General features: G+C 39.0%; 1 protein-coding gene across 1 annotated transcript in view; it reads right to left on the reverse strand.

Annotated features, from left to right (window-relative positions):
- Window positions 1-23,029, reverse strand: part of TBC1D14 (TBC1 domain family member 14) — a 65,521-nt gene that overhangs the window by 11,517 nt on the left and 30,975 nt on the right. The window contains exons 4-12 of the mRNA XM_005517856.3: window positions 17,401-17,519; window positions 14,729-14,811; window positions 12,614-12,731; window positions 10,978-11,084; window positions 10,032-10,112; window positions 8,566-8,660; window positions 7,482-7,553; window positions 6,061-6,189; window positions 2,999-3,108 (exon numbers count right to left, since the gene is read on the reverse strand). Of these exons, the coding sequence (XP_005517913.2) occupies window positions 2,999-3,108; window positions 6,061-6,189; window positions 7,482-7,553; window positions 8,566-8,660; window positions 10,032-10,112; window positions 10,978-11,084; window positions 12,614-12,731; window positions 14,729-14,811; window positions 17,401-17,519 (914 nt within the window). The remainder of the gene's footprint in view (window positions 1-2,998; window positions 3,109-6,060; window positions 6,190-7,481; window positions 7,554-8,565; window positions 8,661-10,031; window positions 10,113-10,977; window positions 11,085-12,613; window positions 12,732-14,728; window positions 14,812-17,400; window positions 17,520-23,029) is intronic.

A 23,029-nucleotide genomic window follows, 5' to 3' on the forward strand; every position in this document is an offset into this window, starting at 1 on the left:
TACTAGTACTTTTTCTATTCTCTGTGCACAGATCTACTTCATTTTAATATTCTCAGCCTTCAGTCAAAAAATCCTGCTCATGGTATTTCTCCCATTAAATGTTGGGAGAAATGAGCCTATTCTTAACAACCTCCAACAATTCCCCTACACATAATTCATTAAAATTTAATCCCAGTGTAACAGCCAAATCACTAAAATCCCACATTACACCACACTCTGTGCAACACAAATCAAGCAAAGGCAGCACGAGAAGTCCATCTGGAGCTGAATCGACCAATGGATGTTATGGACAATAAGAAAGGCTTTCCTGCATCAGAAAGGCAAAAAATACTAAGGAAAACATCAGCCCACTGCTGAACAGGGCAAGGAACCCAGTGACAAATAACATGCAGACAGCTGTGGTACTCACTGCCACCTTCATCTCAGTCTCTACTTAGACTTGCCTTTAGGAATCTCAGGTTCTCCAGACCAGTGGAGAAGCCTAGAATGAAGAAACCCTGCCCTAGCTGGAGAGGGATTGTATTAGGGAGCATTTAAATAAATTCAGCATATACAGGTGCGTGGGAAATCTGTCTAATGTTGTTCTGAGACCACTCTCAATTATCTTTGAAACATCCCAGTGATCAGGGGAAGTTCCTGAGGACCTGAAGGATCTCTTCAAGAGACAGGATCCAGGGAACTACAGGCTGGTCAGCTTCATCTCCATCCCCAAGAAAGTAATGTAAGAAAAAGTCCTGGAGATTATTTCACAATATATTATGGGCAAAAAGATGATTGCAAGAAGTCAGGATGGATTTATGAAAGCAAAATCGTGCCCAACCAGACTTGACAGCTTATCCAGTGGGGTAAGTGGCTTGGTGGAAGAGGGGAGAGGAATAGACATTGTGTATCTTGATATTATTGAAGTTTTCAACATTGTATCCCAGAAAATCCTTGTTGATGAACCCATGAAGTATGGCTTAGATAAACAAACAGTGAGGCGGATAGAGAACTAGCTGGAATTATCAAGCTCAGAGGTTGTCATTTAGTGACATGAAGTATAGCTTCGAACCAGTCCACTGGTAGTGTACTCCAGGGTTTGATACACATCCAACACTTTTAAATGTCTTCATTAAGGACCTAGATGATGGGTTAGACTGTACCCACAGCACGTTTGCAGGTGATATAAAACTGGGAGAGGTGGCTGATACCACTCCACACCAACACTGAGACACTGGAGAATAAGCCAACTGGAGAATAAGGAGTCCCATGAAGTTCAGCAAAGGAAAATGCCAAGTCCTGCATATGGGTAGAAGGTAAGCCCAATTACAAGTGTATATGGGAAGCCAGCTGGCTGCAAAGCAGCTTTGCAGAAAAGGGCAGGGAGGTTCTGGTGGACACCAAGCTGAATGTAAGCCAACAACGAGCCTTTGCAGCAAAGATTGTTCACAAACTCCTGGGCTGCAGAAGAAACACCACTGCCAGCATGCCAAGGCATGTCATCCATCTACTCAGCATTGACAAGCCAGCTCTGAGCTTCCCAGTACAAGAGAGACAAGGATATACTGGAGCTCACCATGAATGTCATGAAAGGCTTGGACATGTGACACAGAGGGAGAGCCTGAGCAGGATGGTACTGTTTAGCTGGGAGAAGAGATGGCTTGGGCCTAAATATCTGAAAACACTTGATAGGAGGATAAGAACAAGACAGAAATGACTTTTCCTGGTTGTATCTAGTGAAAGGACAAGAGCCAACAAGCACAAAATGAAATACAGGAAATTCCATTTTAAACATAAGAAAATAATAAACTTGCTAACCACAAGGGTGGTTGAACACTGAAACAGAGTTGCATGAAGAGACTGTGGAGTATTGTTCCTTGAAGATACTCAAAACCCAACTGGACAAGGTCCTGAGCAAGCTGCTTTAATTGACTGTGCTTTGAGCAGTGGGTTTAGATTAGGTGATCTCAGAGGACTGTTCCAATACCTCAGAAATTCTATGATCATATGTATTCAAACTTTGAGCTTGTATTGATTGATATACTTGAAACGTGTTTTTGTCTAAGAGATCAGCAACATGTTGAGTGCTACCAACTAAACCAACTAGGTCTTAAAAATCAGGGCACTGCCAGAGACGTTCATTCAGGTAAAATCACACTGATACTACAAATATTTTCCAAATGAACATCTTATTAATCTCAGGAAAAAAAAATCCTGCTGTTATCACTAGGAATTTATGCTTTTACTTAAGGTATTTGTCAGATACCTGAGAATAGAAGACATTGTCAACAATATAAGGGCAAACCAATTTTTCACATAAAATCTTTCATGTCATCCCAAAATTGACAATGAAGTCAGAAAAGAGACTTTAACTGCCCCAAACCAAGGTCTGATAGGCACAAATGGAAACACTCAATTTGGAGTGCATAATACCTCACTGAAATTTGGCAGAAGTGCAAATAAGATGTCTTTTTTTCCTCTCTAAGGAAAATGTTCTAATTATACTAGAACTTAAAGAGAAGACAGTTTAATCTAATAAAAATACTCTAATTTCCCTTCTGCTAAGGGGAATAGCTTTTCTGTAGCTTTATGTTGTAGGGACAAATGTTTTAATTACCCTTTTCCTGATACGTGCAGGACAAAATATACATTTCAAATGCAAGACTGGCAATATTTTCTGAATAGACAACCCTGGTACACACCTGCACATACAACAGACAAATTTTCTCAGAAGATCAATCCAAACTGGCACTAAATATGGATGAACAGTGCTATCTGGCAGTATTTCAAAAGAACCTTCCAACTTAACACAAGTACAGTAAAAAAGGTTAGGCAAATGTCAAACATCACAGAAGCATGTGGGAATGATTTGGATTGACAACTCAAGTACTGAACAAAAAATAAAGCCTTTATCTTAGAAGACTATTAAACCAGGTAAGAACATTCCAGTTTCTGTCATGAACACTGACACAGAGCTGTATGTCACACAAACTTACTAATTACACTTTCTATGTCTTACCAATCAATTAGATAAATGTCTGGAGTTAAGTTATTTTTTTTGAAGTGGGCAAATAACTTTGGCAGGTTTTCTTCAAAGAATACCTCAAATGCAGCAAAGTAAGTCAACATCTGGGAAAATATAACAGGGAGAAAACAAGCAGTTAGCTGTGTTATTAACAAGCTTAAACGTATTATCTGTTGCAGGATTAACACTCTTCAAAAACAGGATCAATGAATTACATGATACTATAAAGAGCTAAGCATTTACATAAAAGACAGCATCTGCAAGCACTAAGAGTTTAAGATCCACTCTATATACAATTCTCATACTAAACAATGTAATATTTGCTTTGGGTCTTGGCCAGCTTCCTTCAGACAGAAAAATACCAGCAGAAGAGAAGTTTTTTGCTAATTTCTCGAAATAATTATAACAGAATGGTGTTTTATGCTTGTGGCAGTAATTTAATATTATACTGAATAAAATCCAAGACCCAATGGAACATAATGAAATACAAAACTAAAATAATGTTAATACTCCACAGCAACAGTGGGCAGTCCAGTATATTCCAGTCATAAATCACATTCTAATACCAAAGCTATTCTAAGAGTCTAATACCAATGTAATACCATACATTCTACATTTAGATAATAGGCATTTCTTTTGCAAAAAGGAAGATACGAGTTTCAAGCAAAAAAATCAAAGACTGGGACAAAACATCTATGCAAGAGAAAAAGTTTGTAACTCTCTGACATCATAACCCCTGAACTTCATTGCTTTTAACAGAAAGACTTTTATGCTATTTTAGAATTCGAGTATTTAGTCAAATTTCATAACAGAGAGCATGTTAAAAATAAATCTTCTAATTCAAGTAAGAGTTAAAAACGGTTATTAAATCACTCTCCCTAATACTATAGGGAGAACAGTTACTTGAATAATTCAGTAATACAAATCCCAATAAAAGCAATAAAGAAAGGCTGTGATTTCTTTTAAGAGTGAGTTGCAACAGCATACTTCTCTCCAAAACATCACGACAGTAAAAGGGAAAAGGGATCCTTTTGGAGACCTCTGTGTGAAATCCTTTTAAAGGATGAAAAGTTTATTTCCCAGGTTTTTTTAATGCCCTTACAGAAGTATTTCCCATTTCCTCTGAATGAAGTTACAGATGGTGGACTACTTTCATTAACAGTGACAAATTAACACCTAAGTCTGGTAGTCAGTATGAGTCTTTAAGTCAATCAGAGATGGGTGAATGCTACAGAAACAACTGAAGGTACTGAACTCTCTGAATTGCCAGTTACTGAGAACTTCACATCAAACATGACACCAGAAATCCAGGAACCCACTTTAGAGGACTGTACCCCTGAAACAGCTTCCCTGTGTGAGTTTTTAAATGCATTAAATCCAAGCACCTATGAGACGTGCGAGTATAAAAAAGAAAGCAGGTAATGCATCAGACAGTCCTACTTTTAAAATAATCTGCTGGCACCACTGTAAAACAGTTCAACAGAAGTTCCTACTTTCAAAAGCACTGCAGAAGCAGGATCTTACACATAACTGCTGCAGTCATTTCTATTGATACCAATGTGGGCAGCAGTACAAGTAGTTATTTTGATCAAATCCACATTCAATCAACATTCAACAAGACATTTTCTTAGTGGTAACGAAAAAAACAGTATCATTTAATAAAATTAACCAACAAAAGAAGTCAAGATAAACCTATATAAATTACTATTATTCACAAAACTAACTTATGCTGGTATTATTTTTTATTAATTTACTGTACAACAAATCAGCATTTGCTTATTAAGCTGACACAAAAAGATGAGGGTAGGCTGCAGATTAGTATGTCCACCACAGAAAGCAAAAACTGTCTCACTCAAGGGAAACTAGCCCCTTTGAAATATTAGATGACATTTTCCTTATGTTGTTAAATCATGGGCATGCTTTCATGACATTAATATTTCATGTATCACCATCTCTGTCCTCTGTAAGCACACATTTATCCCATAGTCCCTATTTGGCCCGGCTAACAAAACTGAACAGCACTATCTGAAAGAACTGCAAACCCCGCTAGCTCAGCTAAAAAAATATTTATCTTATTCTATCCAATTCAATTCCAAAACCACCTTCACAAAAACTGTATTTACACATTGAATGCATGAGCATGTCATCTTTTTCCAAGTACTGTAATGGAGATAGCTGATACTGCTCCTAGCAATGCTGTCTGTTCTGTGGCACATTTTCCCATGGTATTTACAACTGTTAAATTCAGGGGCTGAACAGGGAATGCTTTTCCAGTAGGAATACTGATAGGATTTCTAGTGTCTACTTTTTCTGAGCAACAACAGTGACTGTTGTAATCACCCATTCTGTTGCTTTATTTCTTGCATTTGAACTCTTAAGAGGCAGACCCTATTTTCATAGTGCTAAGAGGTGAGAAAGAAATAAAGCATGCCATATATTTTACACAAAAATACCTTTAAAGTAAATTAAAACCACATTTGAGGAGATGTCTCTTATTTTGCTAGTGTACCTGCTGACACACAATTTTAGAGACTAGAGAAAATCAGGCAAACAGCTCCCAGTGAAAACTTGAGGGGTCAGAGGTTCCCTTCTCTGAAAAGAAGCCTATGGGACTCCAATACAGCTAGTACAGGAAGATATGGAAAACCTGGTTCTCCCTGCAACAGTCTGTTTTTAGAAACCCATTAGCTATGACAAAAAGTACTTTCAAGACACTTACATTAAGGTGTTTTCAGCTTTCAACTACAGCGCTGTTGAAAACCACCTACAGTAATAGTCTCATAACTATTCTCTGAGCATCATAAAATAGCTACTCAACAATTTCATTCACGTCTTGTTCAAAAAGGTTGATGGGGTGATCTTTAGTTGGCTTTGACTTTTTTGAGGGATTCTGCCTATGTGTATTGGCTTGTTTTTGTTTTATAAAGTGTGTTGGTTTAAAATAAAATCTGATTTATCTTCCAAGCTGCCGAAATCATAATTTTTTTTATTTTTTTAAACTTTTCCTACACATTATCCACAGCATGTTGATTACAGTTTTTTTTTTTCATACTTACAAGGCCATGGTCCACACGGAAAAACGCCATCTGACAGGGCTTATTTAAAAGGTTAGAAAAAGCAATGAAGGCATCTGCAGTATCCAAGTTCAAGATCAATACAGCTGCTATGAATGACATGCCCTGCACCTGAAGAAAGGAGAAGTGTTATCCTTTAGCAATAACTGTATTATATTGCCTCATTTTGTCCTTGTGTTCACTGGAGTTTGATGCACTCACTGAGCTGCTGCACCTTGAGAAATGTTCAGAAAAGCAGGATTTTTTAACCCACATGCCCCTTGATATCACATGTTCAGTGCATGGAAGCTAACAATTCCTATGTTGCTTATTCAGAGACTCCAAGTTGAACTCCTAAAATAGGCTAGCTTGACAACACTTTCAAATAGAGTCGAAATTTCAAATATAGAATAAAGTTTTTTTTAAGAAAAATGTGTTTTGAAGTAATCCCTTTTCTCCCAGGGATGGGTCATCTAGATCCTTATTTGTGGAAAGCTGGACTTGAACCCTGCAGACAAAGCCTGTACTTTTGCTTTTCAATAAATTACCAGCAGTTAAAGACAACTGCACTGACTCCTTTTATAAACAAAACCATTTTAAGATTATACTCGTTTCATTTACCATAAGCTCATGATATTGTTCCCTTTCTCAACAGTCTGTTATGGAATCCAGGCAAACCTCTCTCACCCTGAGGGTGCAGTGCTGCCATTTCAAGTCACATGGAGCAAGGTGTGACTGTCATTCCTGCAAACCTGAGGAACAAGCTCCTTCCCAACACAACAGGTTGTTGCTGTGCCACATAAAGCACAGCAGCTGATCTGCCCTTTGTCTCATTCCCAGTCATGTTCAGCACCTCTTGCCAAGCATTATGTGCTACCTACAAAGTAGGAACGTCCCCTTTCTACACTTGCCTTGTCTAAAACTGCTCCTAAATAAACCTCTCTGTATAACCCTGCTCTGCATACAGAGACTAATGAAATGTACTCAGTCCTCTCATAATCACCACTTAAAACACTGTGACAGAGCTCATGTAGCTTCAATGAGCACTGCTTTAGAGACTGGTCCAGAAACTCAGCGCTAAGATGCGGAAATGCCAGTCATTTAGATTGAACAGCAATCTCAGTAAGACTGATACTAACAATACGGATATAACTACACCTTGTCTTTAACTCAAATTTTCAAATTATGTACTTCTCAGTACAAATATGAGTTTTACAATTACTTAACCTGTAAAAACCTTAAATCTAGCAAAATAAATGTTATACACACTCCTCAAGCATGTACTGGAATAGAAAAAAAAACACCCCATCCCACCCCCCACAACCATTTAATACTGGTCTAAAAATGACTGACTAATAAAATCCTTCCTCCCCCTAAAAGTACCTCCCTCCCCCCACCCCTGAAAAAATAAATTCTTCACTTACATAGCCTACATCAGGTCTGTAACAAGTATAGGCTCCTAAAATACTGTGCAATGTGTCATGGTAAGGACCACCCTATAATTAAACAAAAACAGCACAATACATCTGATTATACAACAAGCATGTTAAAAAACTTTCAGTGCTACAGATGGTCTCTATTAGCGCTGACAAGAGACACACTCTTTCCCAATGTAGCTTAGAACAGCAGAACTTCCAAACAATTTTAGCTTTAACAGAATGAAACTCTCCAAACCCCATTTATTATAACATACAGTTCATCCAGTACATTGATTACATATTAAATACTTATACAACAAGAGGAATGCAAACCTAAGAGATTGATTACAGCTCAGCAGCACTTTGGCAATAGTGCTAAGGAATTAGAACAATAATGCAAACCACATAATTGTCTCTGAGACAGGAGGCCAAAGTCAACCATAGAGAAAACAGTCAAAACAACAATATGCCATAACACAGAAAGAGCATATTACAAAGGACATATACAGCTAAAAAGAATTTCACATTGCTGACTATTAACAGCTGCCGTATCTTGCACTGAGTACTGTAATTCTCTGACTGAGAACTTCCAAAGGGAAAAGTTTTTTTCCTAAAAAACGTTGATTTATCACAATCTAAACTTTTTATAGGGCTGCTGAAATCTATGCAGATTATCTGATTAAACTGAGTCACTAAAACACACCAAAACCATACAAGTTAAATCAGTTTTGCATAAAACCAAAAAAGGCCAACCAATCCCCTTTGAGATGTTCTCTCTCATGGTGTATTTATAACCAGCAGTGTTGATTTACTGACTTCGGAACACTCACCTGCATCACTTCATCGGACAGAAAACAGCATGAACTAGGTTCGATAAATCAGAATAATTACCAAACAGTTAGGGATTTTGCATGTATCTTGATGTTACTCTCCTCTGGATTATTTCTAGTTTTCCAAAATCACTAGGAACTTTCTCCTCTCAAGAACTGCGCTCCTTCAGAACTCAAGAGCCTGTTCCAACCAAAGGACAGGCCAGAGTATGTAAACTTAATTTCCCCGAGATGTCAAGACAAAAGTTAATATTGCTTACTTGTTGGAATATACAGAGACTAGGAAACGTTCTTGAGATATCCAGTTTTATTAACTCCAAGCTTGCTTCTCTATCAGCTGCAGAAAACCCAGCATCTGCAAAAGCCAAAGTTACAACATTTATTACAAAGGTTAGCGTACACTTGCTCTTGTTTTTATTTTCCAGTAAGGTTTACCTTTTGCACAGTTCATTTATTTTGATGTGAATGCTAGGGAATAAGGCTACAGACAGAATAATTCCCCAAATTCAGCAGACAGGCTAAGCAGAAAGTAAGTCCTGACCTAGAACAACCCTACAGTGCCCAGTGACCCTCAATACGTTTTGAAGCAAAGCGACGCTTTTGCTATATCTGCTGACAAATCATTAGACAGATACAAGCCTATTAACTTGTAACCTCCTCATCTCCAACAAGGCTTCCCAGTGGATCCTGAAATAGCTGTCTCTGTGGAAAAGCTGTGATGGGAGAGGGAAGTCCTAAAGGGGCAGGCTGTGATGGACGCCACCTATCTCAACTACTGTGAAAACTCTCCTTTCAGATTCATGTTTAGTCTTTGTAGATCTTGTTACTGACACTATCCATAACTGAACAGATCTCATACCAAGTATATTCCTATAGCATTAGCCTTCTTTCTGGTATCAAGATGTCTTACTGGTATTCTGTCCTGGATAGATGGGAATTTCCTACAGCTGTTTACTAAGCAAGTTGTCACTAGACAATGCTTGTATAAATCACACGAGCATCTACACTCCAGAAAATAAAGTGCAAGAGGAAGCTGGAAACATACTAGATGTTATCTTATTTAAGATATAAACAATCTTAAGGGAACAAAGTGGGAATTTCCAAACAAAATATTTCTGCTTATAAATGCCATTATGTATGTTCTCCTTTTTAACTCTGCTCAGCGTAATTACTTACTGAAGGCAATTTCAATCATTTGCATGTGTTTCAAAATCTCTCAAAAACAATCAACTCTTCCAGATTAATTAGAAAATCTCAAACTACGTTGTCTGCAAAAAAACCCCAAAATACTGCCCTCTGAAACACACCAATGACTTGAGCTCAAAGCTGAAAAAAAGGACTAAAATGCAATTTTCTGCTCTAACCTGAGCTGCAGTCCCAAAGCTATAGATGCAGAAAAGTATTTTAGTGTTGCAATTCAAATTAAAATCCCCAAACTACTATATGTAGTTTTCCTACAAATTTGCATCATAATAAGAACTGTACCCAGAGATTGTTTATTAAAAAAACCCTAACAAGTGAGTTTTGTACAATACCAGAATTTCTTTGAGAAAAATACAGTTATTCCTTGCTTTCTCCAGAAGACATTTTCTTTTTACCATTTTTACCATTCTTTATAGCCGATTTTTTTTTGTTCTTGTTTAAAATATGTGATTTCATTTTAAGGAACTACTTTACAAAATATCTTATTCTGTAACACAGCATAAATCATTTACAAAAAGCATACCTTCACATTCTACTTCAGCCCCTCCTGTACTAAGTGATCGCCACTTCTCTTTGGCACGAGCCAGGCAAATATCATACAGTTCTGGAAAAAGAAAAGCACAAAACCACATCCACTATTTGTACATGCTCATGTCCACTAACCACCCACCACATGAGCAACGCTGCCCCAGGCATTAACAGTAGTAGAACTTCTAACAGGTTTACAGTATTGAAAGACATGTTCCACTCACCAGTAACTTCATATTATGTGAAAAGGAAATGCAATCAATCCAAGTTGCATTTTATGTTCAAATATTTGCTTTTTCTTGCAGAGCACTGATGTTCAAAATTACAGTCCGAATGGATAATTAGGAAAGTCTAGCAAATTACATGTAAGAACTACACCCAAGGTAACTGAACAATGCACAGAAAAGCAGCACAATACAGCAGGAGCACAGGCAGTCATTTCCATGTTTGAATTAATTACATTTGTTAGTCTTGCGGAGCTGAATTTTTCTGTACTCGGAAGTAATGGATTATTTCTATTTTCACAAATTGAAGTACAAATCTTGCCAGGGGTCTTTTAATCTCTCACAATCTCTTGTGATCACTTTTTAATCTCTATTGTCTTCAAATCAAAGGAAATACGTTAAACACATACTCACAGGCATTTCAAAATTAACAACAATTTTATGTTTAATAAAAACCCAGTGGTCATTAATTCTGACCATCTCCATCCAACGTCAAAGTAAGACACTGTGACACAAATACTTAGAAACAATTCACAGCAGCAGTCCTATAAACAGCTACAAGATTAAAAGATGCTGTATTTTTGAACAAAACACATCAAAGCAGCATATAAAAAGCATAACTAGATAACATTTCCTCACACCCACACTACAACAGATACGAGAACGTCCCCTTGCTATTTCACTTTGTAAAAAACGTCGACTAAACAGCAGCCTCACCATGGGTGATGTTTAACTCGTTTCCAATTGCCAAGCTCCAGACTTTGCCTCTCACACTCGGTGGAATGCCCTGCCACCACAGTTCTCGGACTTTACGGGAACAACACCTGTTTAAAGTAAAACAGGTTATTCCAAGAAATATTTTGTTGCCAGCTGAACTGCAACTATATCCTCCTACCACTGCTGATGGGATTCAAACCAAAATGAACATCAATGGCCCAAGAAGTCAAATACAATTTGCAAATAGAGACTCTTTAGTACTATTTTGCTTTGAACTGCAAACAAAATCTTTCCTCCTTCCAATGTAATGGCTTTATATTGACAGAAGCACGGCAGTACAATACACATAATCTGCAGCCACACTTGATTAGCAAAAATCATAGGGAAAAAGAAAACAAATGGAAAGGAAGTCCACACCTGTGCCACTGCTTGTGCTAAAGACTAGACAGCTCCATACAAGACTAAGTACCGAAACAAGTTATGGAGGTCTACCCTCTGCCCTGTCATCACCCTGCTGTGCAAACAGACATGCAGCTTCCCACCTATCTTTGCAGTTCTGTGCCTCTGAAAAAATGTATGAAGATGTGACAAGGACTAACTTTTAGGTGAAAGCTTGAAAGACATTTTAACAGAAAACAGTCTCTGAAATGGATGTAGCTGATGTTCAGCAACCTGAGAGCCCAGAAGGAGGAACAAAATAGCACCAAAGCACCAATGAAACCACAACAAATTAATTTATCTTTCAGCAGATTCTGAAAACTAAAATATAAAACAGTGAAAACATTTGGGAACTTCTGAATTTATAAACCAATAAAGGAAAAGGTGACCTAATCTTTACAGCAACCATAACAGATTCATCTTCAAATACTAACAACAAACATGTAAATCTACAATTTGATTAGACTTAGTTTATTATACTTCAGGTCTCCAGAAACATATTTTCCAACAAATTCTGTCCGTGTATTTAATATATATTCTCAGAATAGCTGAATTCCATTGTTAAGCAAATTGCAAATCTGAGAGCTGTTAGTTTATAGTTTATGTTGTTGTGGTGGTTATATTTGAAGCACTGGGGACTGTTTTGTTTTTAAGATGACTAGGAAAGTCATCACCAAGGTACTTTATCAACTGCCTGTGCCATGTCTTTGGAGGAAATCCTCTAGCACTTAATATAAATAATTGTTTCCCTATTTTGCTTTTCTATCATTTGATTATCCCAGCATGTATACCATTCTGGAACAAAAGAGGCTTCATAAACCACCCACAAACTTCAATCTACATTGATATTACATGAACGGCTCAAACAGTCAAGGAAAGCTCATTTCTGATAAAGGAATGATGTTCAAGTACTATGCCTTATGCTTTTACATTCTCTACCACAGATGACTCCTCAGTGCTGCAGTTTCTGAGTATCTTGAGCCTTCATTAAAGACTAGTAATAAGACTTAGCACTGCATCACTTCCAATCACCTTGTAGAAATAAAGATGTTGCTTATTTCTTTTGTAGCTGTCCAAGACTGATTTCCTAACAAAAGCTTCCAAGAGCATTTTAAAATTATGCTTCCCAACTTGCAACTTCTCTTCAGGATATAGACTGCAATTTTTAATTAAAACTCAATATAACATACTGTCTTACATAGTTTCCCAGTTGGGTAAGATTTCATTGTTCCAAGTTAAAACAGCATTGCCAATGCTGTCTTCCAGTTTACAGCGTTCTTCCAGTTGTTTCTTTCTCTTCTGGGCTTCTTTAAGCTCTGCAAAAAAGGAATTTCCTTTTTAAGTTAATAAAACCAGGAACTAAATATTCAGTTAGTCATGGCTATGCAACCATGCAAAGCACACCATGTTCACCCTAAAGTACAGTGGACTGTTCAAGTTCTGAAAATTTCCCAAGCACACAGCAAGCTGAGCAGTGGTTGCAAATGTGAATAAAGAATAAACTAGAACTATTTCATTTTCAACAGATGGAACAAAGGGAATTAGATAATGAATGATTTCTTTGATTCTTCAAATCTAACCACACTATTAACTTTGAATGAGCACCTCAGACAGCCTCACCCAGTAGAACAGGTCAGAGTATTTCCTAATAAAGCCCCACCCCTTTTATGGCAGACTCAGAACTACAGGTCAAATGAACATAAATTTTCATTTTGTTTTCATTCTTCTATTGCAATTTAAGTACACTGTCAAGAAATCACAAGAGCCACATTTTCCATGCTACTTTGCCTATGAATAATCTAAATGTTATACATCACAAATGGTAACCTTCAGTTCGTTAACAAGAAAACATATTTCATGTCTAGTTTAGATGTATTTTGTGGTTCTGAATTATCACTCAGTATTTCTTCGTGCATTATCAGCTACTGGTTTTTCCACTGGCAAGTCTGCTAGACAAACACAGGCAGTCTCTAGAGCAGGACATGGGTGTGCATTCACATGCTGTCTATAGTATGAGGAGGTGCTCACCTGGGAAGCACAACTCACTGAAGAACAGCAGTACCATGAACAAGGTCTTTGGAATGGGTCTGATTCTACCTGATGGGTCGACTTTAAAGCTCCACAGAAGCTAAGCCTGAGCAGAACCATAGCAACTGCCTCATTTTTTCAGGTTTGATACAAGCACTTTGCAAGCCTGCTGAAATGCAGGCTTTCCATTTTTCTCTTACCAACAAGAGGGTCTTTACAGTCTTTGATATCCTGACCTCTAGATAATGTATCGCTCTGCAAAGCTGTTCATCTGGAGTGGCTTTAGGAAAAATGGGTTTGTCATGGTATTTATCTGGACAGAATGACATACTCCAGTTCAATGAAGATAGCACAAGGACCTGGTCCATCACTTAACAATCAATCCATTTTCCCCAACCCACCCACTCTACATGCAAAGAAAGAACAGGGAAACTCCTTCTGACTACACATACAGTAGTAGATATATTGAACAAGAATCACATGAAGTTAGAACTTCACTGGTAGTGATGTCCAAAATCACAAGAGGATACTTCTATTAGTGTGTCAACTGCAGAATGCAAGTAAGTCCTGTGTTCATATACCCTTTTCACTGTCTAATACAGTTCAAGGGTTTGGCCAGGTGGAAAAAAAATAGTTCCAGTAGCCCCCAGTGGATGCAAAACCTGAGTCCAAATCTCCTATTATTGCAATGCTTGTTTTTAATTAGAAAACCCAGATGGTCAAAAATACGAGGCAAAAGAAACCAATACCATCACCTCTACCTCATGTTCATGGTACAGTGTTACTAAGATTCTTCTGTGAAAACTATCAACCAAGAAATTAGGAGCAAATCCTTGAGAAAGCTGTAAGTTTTAAGCAAGGGATTATCAAATTGACATAACTGCATATATTTTCCTATGTGGAAAATTAAGTGTTTATGGACTACAGCCTCAACAGGTTGTTTCCAGCATGAAATTGACAAATATCCTGCAATTTTAAGTCCAGTCTTCACTAATTTGACCAACAATCTACTTCAATATTTTTTAAACCCACAAATAGATGCCAATCATTTAAGAGTTATGGATTAAAAAATTATTTCCTGCTGGATTCTAGGACCATTTTCTTTTCAGTCTGGGGCTGGGGCTTTTCAAGAAAACTACCTTTGCTCCTTTCTCTGGAGAATGATCTTTCTTTGAGGAGGCAGCAGAGATGCCTCAGATTACAGAGCAACAGACTGATAAAAGTGCACTGCAGGTTTAGAAATACCCCTATACTTTTCTCTTTTGAAGACAAGAAATTCCGTCACCTCTTTTTTTTGCTTGAACCACCATTTCTTCGTACTGCTGCCTGTGTTTCTGAGCTTCTTCTGCTGGTTTTGCAGGAAGGTTCCTAAAAAAAAAAGTATTTACAGTTGGCATGACTGTATAAATAAAATTCTAGACACTTCTAAATGAAAAGCACACTCTGCTTCCTGTCAAAATTTCCAGTCAAAGAGCAGAACAACAGATCCTTGGAAAGAATCTTTTTTTTGCCAGAGTCAGCAGAAGGGAAGAACACTGACCAGCTATGACTACGTTTATACACAAAATACGCTGAGCAATTTCCTTACGTTTGGTAATTTCAGCATTTTTATTATTAAACCAACTGAACCCACAGGCTGATCTTCCTAAAGAGAATTTACTGGTATATACAAAGCTGGCTGGTATTGAATTGAGCTAGTAAGATATAAGACTGTACTCTTTCTTACTGTTCACCTTTTCTAAGAGCTACATCTGCAACTTTCTTTACCCACACAAAATGACTCCCTAACCCAGCCTTTTCCCCTCTGCTCTCTGAAACCCCATTTCTATTTTAAAGACTTAACGCCTTCCCCTCTCTTCCAGAGCAACAAGTGGCACTGGAGCTATGCTCAATATTCTCTGCTTATTAACACTAACTTAACATTTTGATGTGTGATTAAGGCTCTGCCACACAAATGCATGTGTTCCTATGTCAGAACCTATGACCTTTCAGCTAATCATATTTGTAATTAACATGACCATACATATCTCTTACAACTACAGGATCAGCAAAACATCAAAACAGGAAATGCCTATTTTGTTCTTCTCCATTGTAGAATACTGTATTTTATTCCTAGGACAGTTTATATCTCTGGTTAATAGAAAAGCTATGCAAAAATTCACTTTCATGTTCCTGTAAGGTGTCACACATCAGGCAGCTGACAGTTCCCAACACCATTAACAGTTAGCATTACTATTTATGTAATCACAGTGCCTGTAATGTACACATAACCATGTGATACTGGCCTATGAGTATTTTTCCAAATCAAGATTGTTGCTAGAAAAACAAAAGTAAATTTTCACATTGGTGAAATGTTGGTTTGTTAAACAGATGCCTCTTTTTCCAGTTTCCCTTTGGTAAATTGATCTCCATCTTTTTTTTTTATCCAAGTCTTTAGAAATTATTTAAATTAGGGGAAGTTCAGAAAGGAAAACCAGATGAAATAAGTCAAGTTTTGCTAACTTAAATTCTACCAGTCAAATTATTTACCATATGTCTTAACATCACCACATACATGTGAGATGATATTAAGTATCTATTAAATTCAACTAATAGTTTTTCCAGTTGAAGCTAGAGGCACAATAGAATATTTATTCATTTTTTACTATGAAGTTTTACCAAAGCCCTACAAATGAGTGTGAAATCAAAAGCAGGTATTTTGAAAAAAAAAAAAAATCATCTCACTCCACTTTTCTGTCTGAAGTCTTAAAAAAGAAACTACTCAAAGCCTAATAGGTAAACATAAAAAAATAGTATGCAAACCGTAGGTAAACAATTAAAAAAAGATTCCTTAGTGAGAGTCAGAGGACAGCACTGTCCAGAGGAGTTTTCCCATTAGATGAAAAAAGTGATGTGTCAATTGTCTTCAATTTTAAAAATACCTTTCTGCTAGAAGTTCCTCTCACTCTGTCAACAGTAAGAAAGAAAGCAAAATCTGAACATCCTGTAATGTAACACTAATTCCACCTGTCTGAGCACTCTACTACTCAGATTATATCATAAAAAAGAGATTTTTAACAGACAGGTTTTAAATACAACAGATAAGCTAGTATGTTTTGTTTCCAGTTGTGCATAATAAAGCCTGCTATAACAATCCCATTTTTCTACATCTCCCAGTGTCTTGCCACATAGTCCCATCAGCCAAACCAGTAAGTTACTTAAGCAACCCTACAATTAGACTACTTTGATATGAGGATTTTTCATACAGGTTTGTTGATGAAAACACAGATTTATGCTATGCCAGTACTTCACACCAATGCACAGGTGTACTAAAAATGCAGATGTCATGTCCATAAAGCCAGATCACATCCATAATCATAAATTGACTAAGCATGGCTGAATTTGTGTAATTCAAGAGAAAAACATGGTAAAGCAGCTGCCGGTAAATCGCTTCGGAGTCAGTCTGCATATGCAAAAATCTTGCAATAAAAAGGTATGAAACAACTCATCAAGTGCTTGACAGTGCTCAAAACGTGATGCTGAACTCACTGCACAGCAATCACTATACTGTTTCATTATTTATGGAGGTGTGGTCTTTCTCTGTGTAAACAGGACACTGTATTCTTGCTTCTCAATTTCTTTAGCATATACCACTTTGTTTTTATGCTCAGGTTCTCTCATGGAAAATAAAAATCCCTTAATCATGTTTAAGAGATAGAATTACTCAAAACTAAAGCTCTGCTACCCTAATTAACTCCCTTCACAAAAAGCCATTGCTTTTAATATAAAATAAAGTTCCTTCTGTTTGAGTAATTTTTCTCATAATCAACACAATTTCATATTCACTAGTCTGAAAAGAAAATCTACTTTAGATTTCAAATAATCTATTGAAGTTAGAGTAAGCAAATACACTGAGTAAGAAAATCTTTGCTAAGTTAATTTTAAAAAGACCCTCATTGTGGCTCTTCCAAAACTTACGCTGGTCGGTCCTCTAAAATAAGTGCTGTAGTGGAGAGTGGTTCAAAATCAAGATTCTTCCTCACATTCTGTTTAGGAGAGAGTGGTCTCTGAGCTCGTCCAGTTTTTTCTTCATATTCCTAGAGAAGAAAAGGACAGGGAAACTTAAAAAAAGTGGAGAGCACCACATGGTGTGCTTGAGAATCTTAAAAGGGATCTACAAAAGTCTGCAAGGTAATGCTTTCACATCTCAGCCCTACTGCAGTTCCTTTGAAGCTTTTCAGCTACAGCAATCCCAACACTGAAAACAATGACAAAATTTATGTTCAGGAGTGAGTCCTGATGGCTTTTTCCATTCTTTCTCTTTGTAAAAACATCTTAAGTTCCTCTGGCTGACAGCCTGCTTTTACAGAGTATTACTAAGAAAGAGTTTACGAACAGCAGATACTATCTGAGGTACAAAAATAGGACCTATTTAGAATATTTTTTTCTATTTACACAGTTTTGAAATAAAAGTATAGAATTACCATAAGTTCCATGTCTTAAAATCTCCTTCTAAGATTTCTCCTATGCAAGCTGTTTTCACATGCAACAGCTCAACAAGAAGGAGAGAAAAAAAGGTTAAAATCAGTGTTAAGACAAAGTCCACACTCAGTACAACGCCTTACACAATCCTAAATCACAGCAGAGCAGAACATGCCAACCTGTGCCCGTAATCAGACACTGGCACACTGGAGCAAAACTAGGAAACAGGCATTGGGAGTCAAGGTGTGGAGCTAGTGCCATATGAAGAGAGGCCAAGAGAACCAGGCTTGCTCAGCCTCCAGAGGAAAAGGCTTTGCAGGGAGGGGAGACAAGCACTGGGACAAGTTGCCTGAGATGTGACGGAACTCCCTACCTTGAAAGCATTCAAAGCTCAGGTGGATGAGTCCTGAGAACCTGGTTTAAATAGACTGCCCTGAGAGGAGAGTTCCTTCTACCCTTTATTACTGCATCACCCTCATCTATAGGAGAGGACTTGGTATTCAGGTACCATTTTATTTTTACTTTGCCTACAAACACGGGTTTAAAAAAACTATACTAAAACTGTGACCTAATGGGATAAAATAACCTTTACACAACTTCCATGTACTTCAGTGCTTGAAGTATTACAGCAAACATTAAGCATACAAAGTATCAGTGATATACAAACAACAAACATGGTCAAACAACCCTATGGAAAAATCACATCCACATTATAGCTACTTCTGCATTCAACTTTATAATAATTCTTGCAGCTTCCAAAATGCAAAGGCTTGCATTTTAAACACCATTTCTATTAAAAAAAAATTAGAAAAACACAAATGTACATTATCAATGAGCACTATGAAGAGTGTTCCAGTCATGGACCTTTTCCTAATAGCACAAAGAGTACCTCAAATGGTACTGCTTTCTTTCTCTCAACCTAACCTCTCCATTTCATCAAAACTTCCTTGGGCAATGCTTAGGACATTTCCAACACAATAAGGTTCATTCAGCAACTAAAACAAGATCCACCCCTCCCAAAAAGGCTGTCTCAAATCACCTTCATAAAGGGGATAGATGAAAACAAGACATGATGTCTTGAATGTGGACCAACACAGCCTTGGTCTTCCACTCTGTGTTGTACAGTTCAATCCTAGCTCAAACAACTTCCGTGGACTCATGAGTACAGGTCTGTGCAGCCCTCAGGACACAGAAAATCCCTATTTTTCCTTGTCTATTAACTGGGCACTGCTCCAACAATCAATCCTATGATGACTACATTGCTGTAATGGGAAACATGGTCACGAATTTGGAATGTCTGGCTCATTAATACCAGCTAATACTGCTATGCATGACATCAGTTTGAAAACAAGGAAAAGAACCAAGGAAAATGCATTTAAACTATGGACTAGTACTCAGCTTTGTCAAGTGAAGGGACAGTGCTCATGCTGACAAAGCCATTCACTAAAAAAATCTCAAGAAATTAAGCAAAAAAATACTGTAAAAAAGGTATTAATAAAGAGCATATTCAGAAAGCACAGGCAGTAGTCTTACACTGGTCACTTGCACCAGGAAACAACTGCAAGTGACCAGTGTATAAGTGCACCTTCATAATGAGCTTCAGCTGCACCAGCTGCAGAGTAAATCCACTGATAGGAATGAAGCAAATAGCTTTTCTTTCTCCCAGTTTCTATTAGGAGACTGATTTTTAATGACTTCTTTTTCACAAATTAGCATAGTCAAACATTAACCTCTCTTACTCCCTAAAGCATCTCAGAATTTGACATTAAAACATATGCACTCAATGTTTATTATAGAAGTTCCAGAAAAGCTGCTTAATTTTGACTTATAAAAATTATATTCAGGGTTTTCTTTCACTGAAAGACAACTGGAGACTTTTTTTTTGGAAGTGAGAAAAATTGCTTTTGGAAAGTGAGAAAATAATGTCCAGACTGGGCTGCAATGGGAATTTTATTCTGTACACCCAAACTGATTTGGGAATCACTTTCAGCTAAGCACAAAGTTCTCCAGAACAGCACTACACATCTCCAAGAATTTCTTGGTTAAGAAAATGTTTTATTTCTAAATATGGATGGTTAGGTACAGCACAAACCTCTCAAAAGAGCCAAAGCCCACCCTGCATTTTCAGCAAGTATTTGCTGGTGTTCTACTCAGCACTACCCTACAGTAAAAAAGCCAGACCAGCACAAAAATGGGAGTGGCACATTTGATCAGATTACAAGTATGATTTCCTTTGTAGCAATTTCATTCTTTTCAGTGGTAGCCAAAAAAGAATTAAAATGTTCTCTGGTGATATTATCTACAAGACTTTTAATTAGGGAAGATTTAAAAAACCCAAACAAACAAAACCTCCTACCCCAGCTCCCCCTGCAAAAAAAATCCACAAAATCCAAACACCCCAAAATTCACAGAAAACGAAAGCTCATGAAAATTATCTTTCACTCCAGTGAGAAGAGAATGTCATTTCAGAGCACAATGTATGGTACAGCACTGAAACATACTGAAGGCTCCACAAACTCGTATTAAGAGTATCTGCTGACTGAGCAAGTACAAGTATTTGCACATACAGGCATACTGCAATAGGCTGAGCTACACAATAGCTCATTTCAAGCTTTTTTCTTTTAAACCAGACTCAAATCTCTCACAGGTACAAATAATTCAGGATCTGTTTAAACACTATGCAATTTAAATACTGCAATTAGAGGCTACTAACCTGACATGGTTGCAAGTTAATTTTAGGATCAACTTAGGATGAGCTGACGGTTTACGATTTAAAATACAGCCTTATCAGTGGGATCATTTAGGCTGTCTTCCAGGTTTCACCTTTAGCTGTTCATAAGGGCTGAACTAAGGTTAGTAGATGTTCTATAAGAGCGTGCTGTAGATTAAAGCATTGATTTAAATAATCCAAAGCAAACAAAGAAATCCCACAGAAACACGCCTCATGAAACCAAGTTTAATTCTGGGTGGAACCTGCCAGCTTTGCAGTTGAGATGCAAGAGGCTCTGACTGTAGTGATCCTCTGCGATTCTTCAAAAAAAACAAGCCAATCTACAAAGGATCCTCAACAATATCTACCGAGAGACACGAATAACCCTCTAGAACACAGGGCAAGCGCTAAAAGACCAACTGCTCTACCCAGGAGAGCGCTTCGAGTCTTCCCACACGCCCCGAGCCTCCCCAAGCACCAGCAGCACGACAGAACTGAACGTACAATAACACAAACTGCTCTATCAAGGTCATCTTGTTTTGGCCCTGCGTGTTTAGCGATAGCCACTTCCCGAAGGAGCCGAATATGAAATATTCATGTTGGGTGTCGGAGCGGCAGACGCCAGGCTGCGGGGCTCTGGCTCCACGGCAGGAAGCACTGCAGGGCAGGAGGGATGGCCGGCACAGCCGGGGTTCCAGCCTGCAGCCCCCACGCTCCGACAGCCCGAACACCCGGCAAGGCTGTACCGCCGCCTTCCACCCCGGCGGAGTCTCGCCTCGCACAAAGAGAATTCCCTTCCTGGTTAGCCGGTTCTCCGCCGGACTCGGTGAGGCGACTGAGAAGCGGACGAGGCCGGGTTTACCGACACGCGTTCAAGTCCCCGCCTGCCCCGACCCCCGGGCCCCGCAGCTGCCCCGCGCCGCCCCGCTCCCCATGAACGCTGCGGTCCCTCACGGGCGGCGGCGCCGGAGCCCCATTGCCCGCCCCGCACCGCGGGCCTGGCTCCCGCCGCCCGGGCCCGCACGGCCTCGCGGGCCGCCCGCCCGCCCCGCCCGGGCCGCCTCCCGCGGGTGGGTCCGGCCGGGCCGCTCCGCCCCGCCCCGCCAGCCGCGCTAATCACCCGCGGAGCCGCCGCACACCATCGCTTCTCTCCGCCTCGCCCAGCGCTGCCTGGGCACGCACGGCTCCGCCTGGCACACGCTGCCCGCCTCCCGGACCGCCCCGGCAGCCGTGCCCTGCGCGGCGCAGATCCGCGTCCATGACGAACAACCCAAACCTCGCACGAGCTCGTCTGCATTAGCCGCAGTCTTTGTCAGCTCAGCATTACGGGTGCTGGTTTAGGATGCAGCTGCATTCCTCAAACACTGGCATCTCTCCACTGGTTTCCCACACTGCCGCCCGCCCCTCCCCGCGTCCCTGGCTCCAAGCCGGGCGTTTGCTTGTACCGAGTCCCGCTGCTGTGCCTTGCTGAGACAGCCTCGAAGTGCAACCTGTCCGAAGTGCAAGAGCAGCTAAAACTCACCAAGCCCTACATCAGTGCCGAAGGAACAGCAGCAGTGTGTGGTTCCTAGAGCATAAGCATCTTTTCAGTACCACTCATGCCTTGTCTGCCTCTGACAGCTCTAAGAGATAGATATATAAATCCCTTCTACAGTTCGGACAACTCCTATATTACCTCTTGCTAAATATTTTGCCTCTATCCAGATGGAATATCAACCTTAATTTTAATTTGTCCAAAAGCTCTGTTATTTAACTCAGTGGAGACACCCAAGTTGCTGTGGCTCCATCTTTGTTGGATTGGATTTTAGTGTTATCTATTGACCTGCAACTGTTGCCATTTTCTAAGCTCTGCACTAAGGATTTCATATTCATAAATATCACTGATTGTGGTTTGCAGCCGCCAGGATGAATTGCTCATGATCTTTATCAAAGTCTGATCCTCAGTCCCAAAATGAGCAGCAAGGACTGACCTGAAAACCAGTCACTTAAGTATTCTGCTTTCAAAGGGTGGTTTTGCAGAAGTCAACTTATTTTCTCAGAATTGCCAGGTGTTGTATCAACTATTGTTTTCAACCTGTGACTGCACATCTATTTCACAGATGCAGCGATACTATGCCAAATACAGAACAGCTCACTGTTTAAAAGTATCTTGGCTTCATTCCCAACACCACCAATTACAGACACCTGCCATCCAAAGATCTCATGTCAGAGCACAAGTCAACACAGTTCATGCAAAACACTACAGGCTCCAGTGCTAATGTTTTATCTCATGAACTATCTAAAACTAAGTTATCACACACAGCAAAAAAACATTCATGTAAAGTTATAGCTATTAACACAAGCAAAAAGCAGCCCATGAGGAAGAGCACCCTTGGATGGACAGTGGTAGTCCTGCAGTAGATGTCTGTGCTTTTA

The sequence above is a fragment of the Pseudopodoces humilis genome, chromosome 6, assembly GCF_049639895.1.
Source record: "Pseudopodoces humilis isolate 2021_Gansu_Grassland_sample_001 chromosome 6, ASM4963989v1, whole genome shotgun sequence".
Classification (NCBI taxonomy): domain Eukaryota; kingdom Metazoa; phylum Chordata; class Aves; order Passeriformes; family Paridae; genus Pseudopodoces; species Pseudopodoces humilis.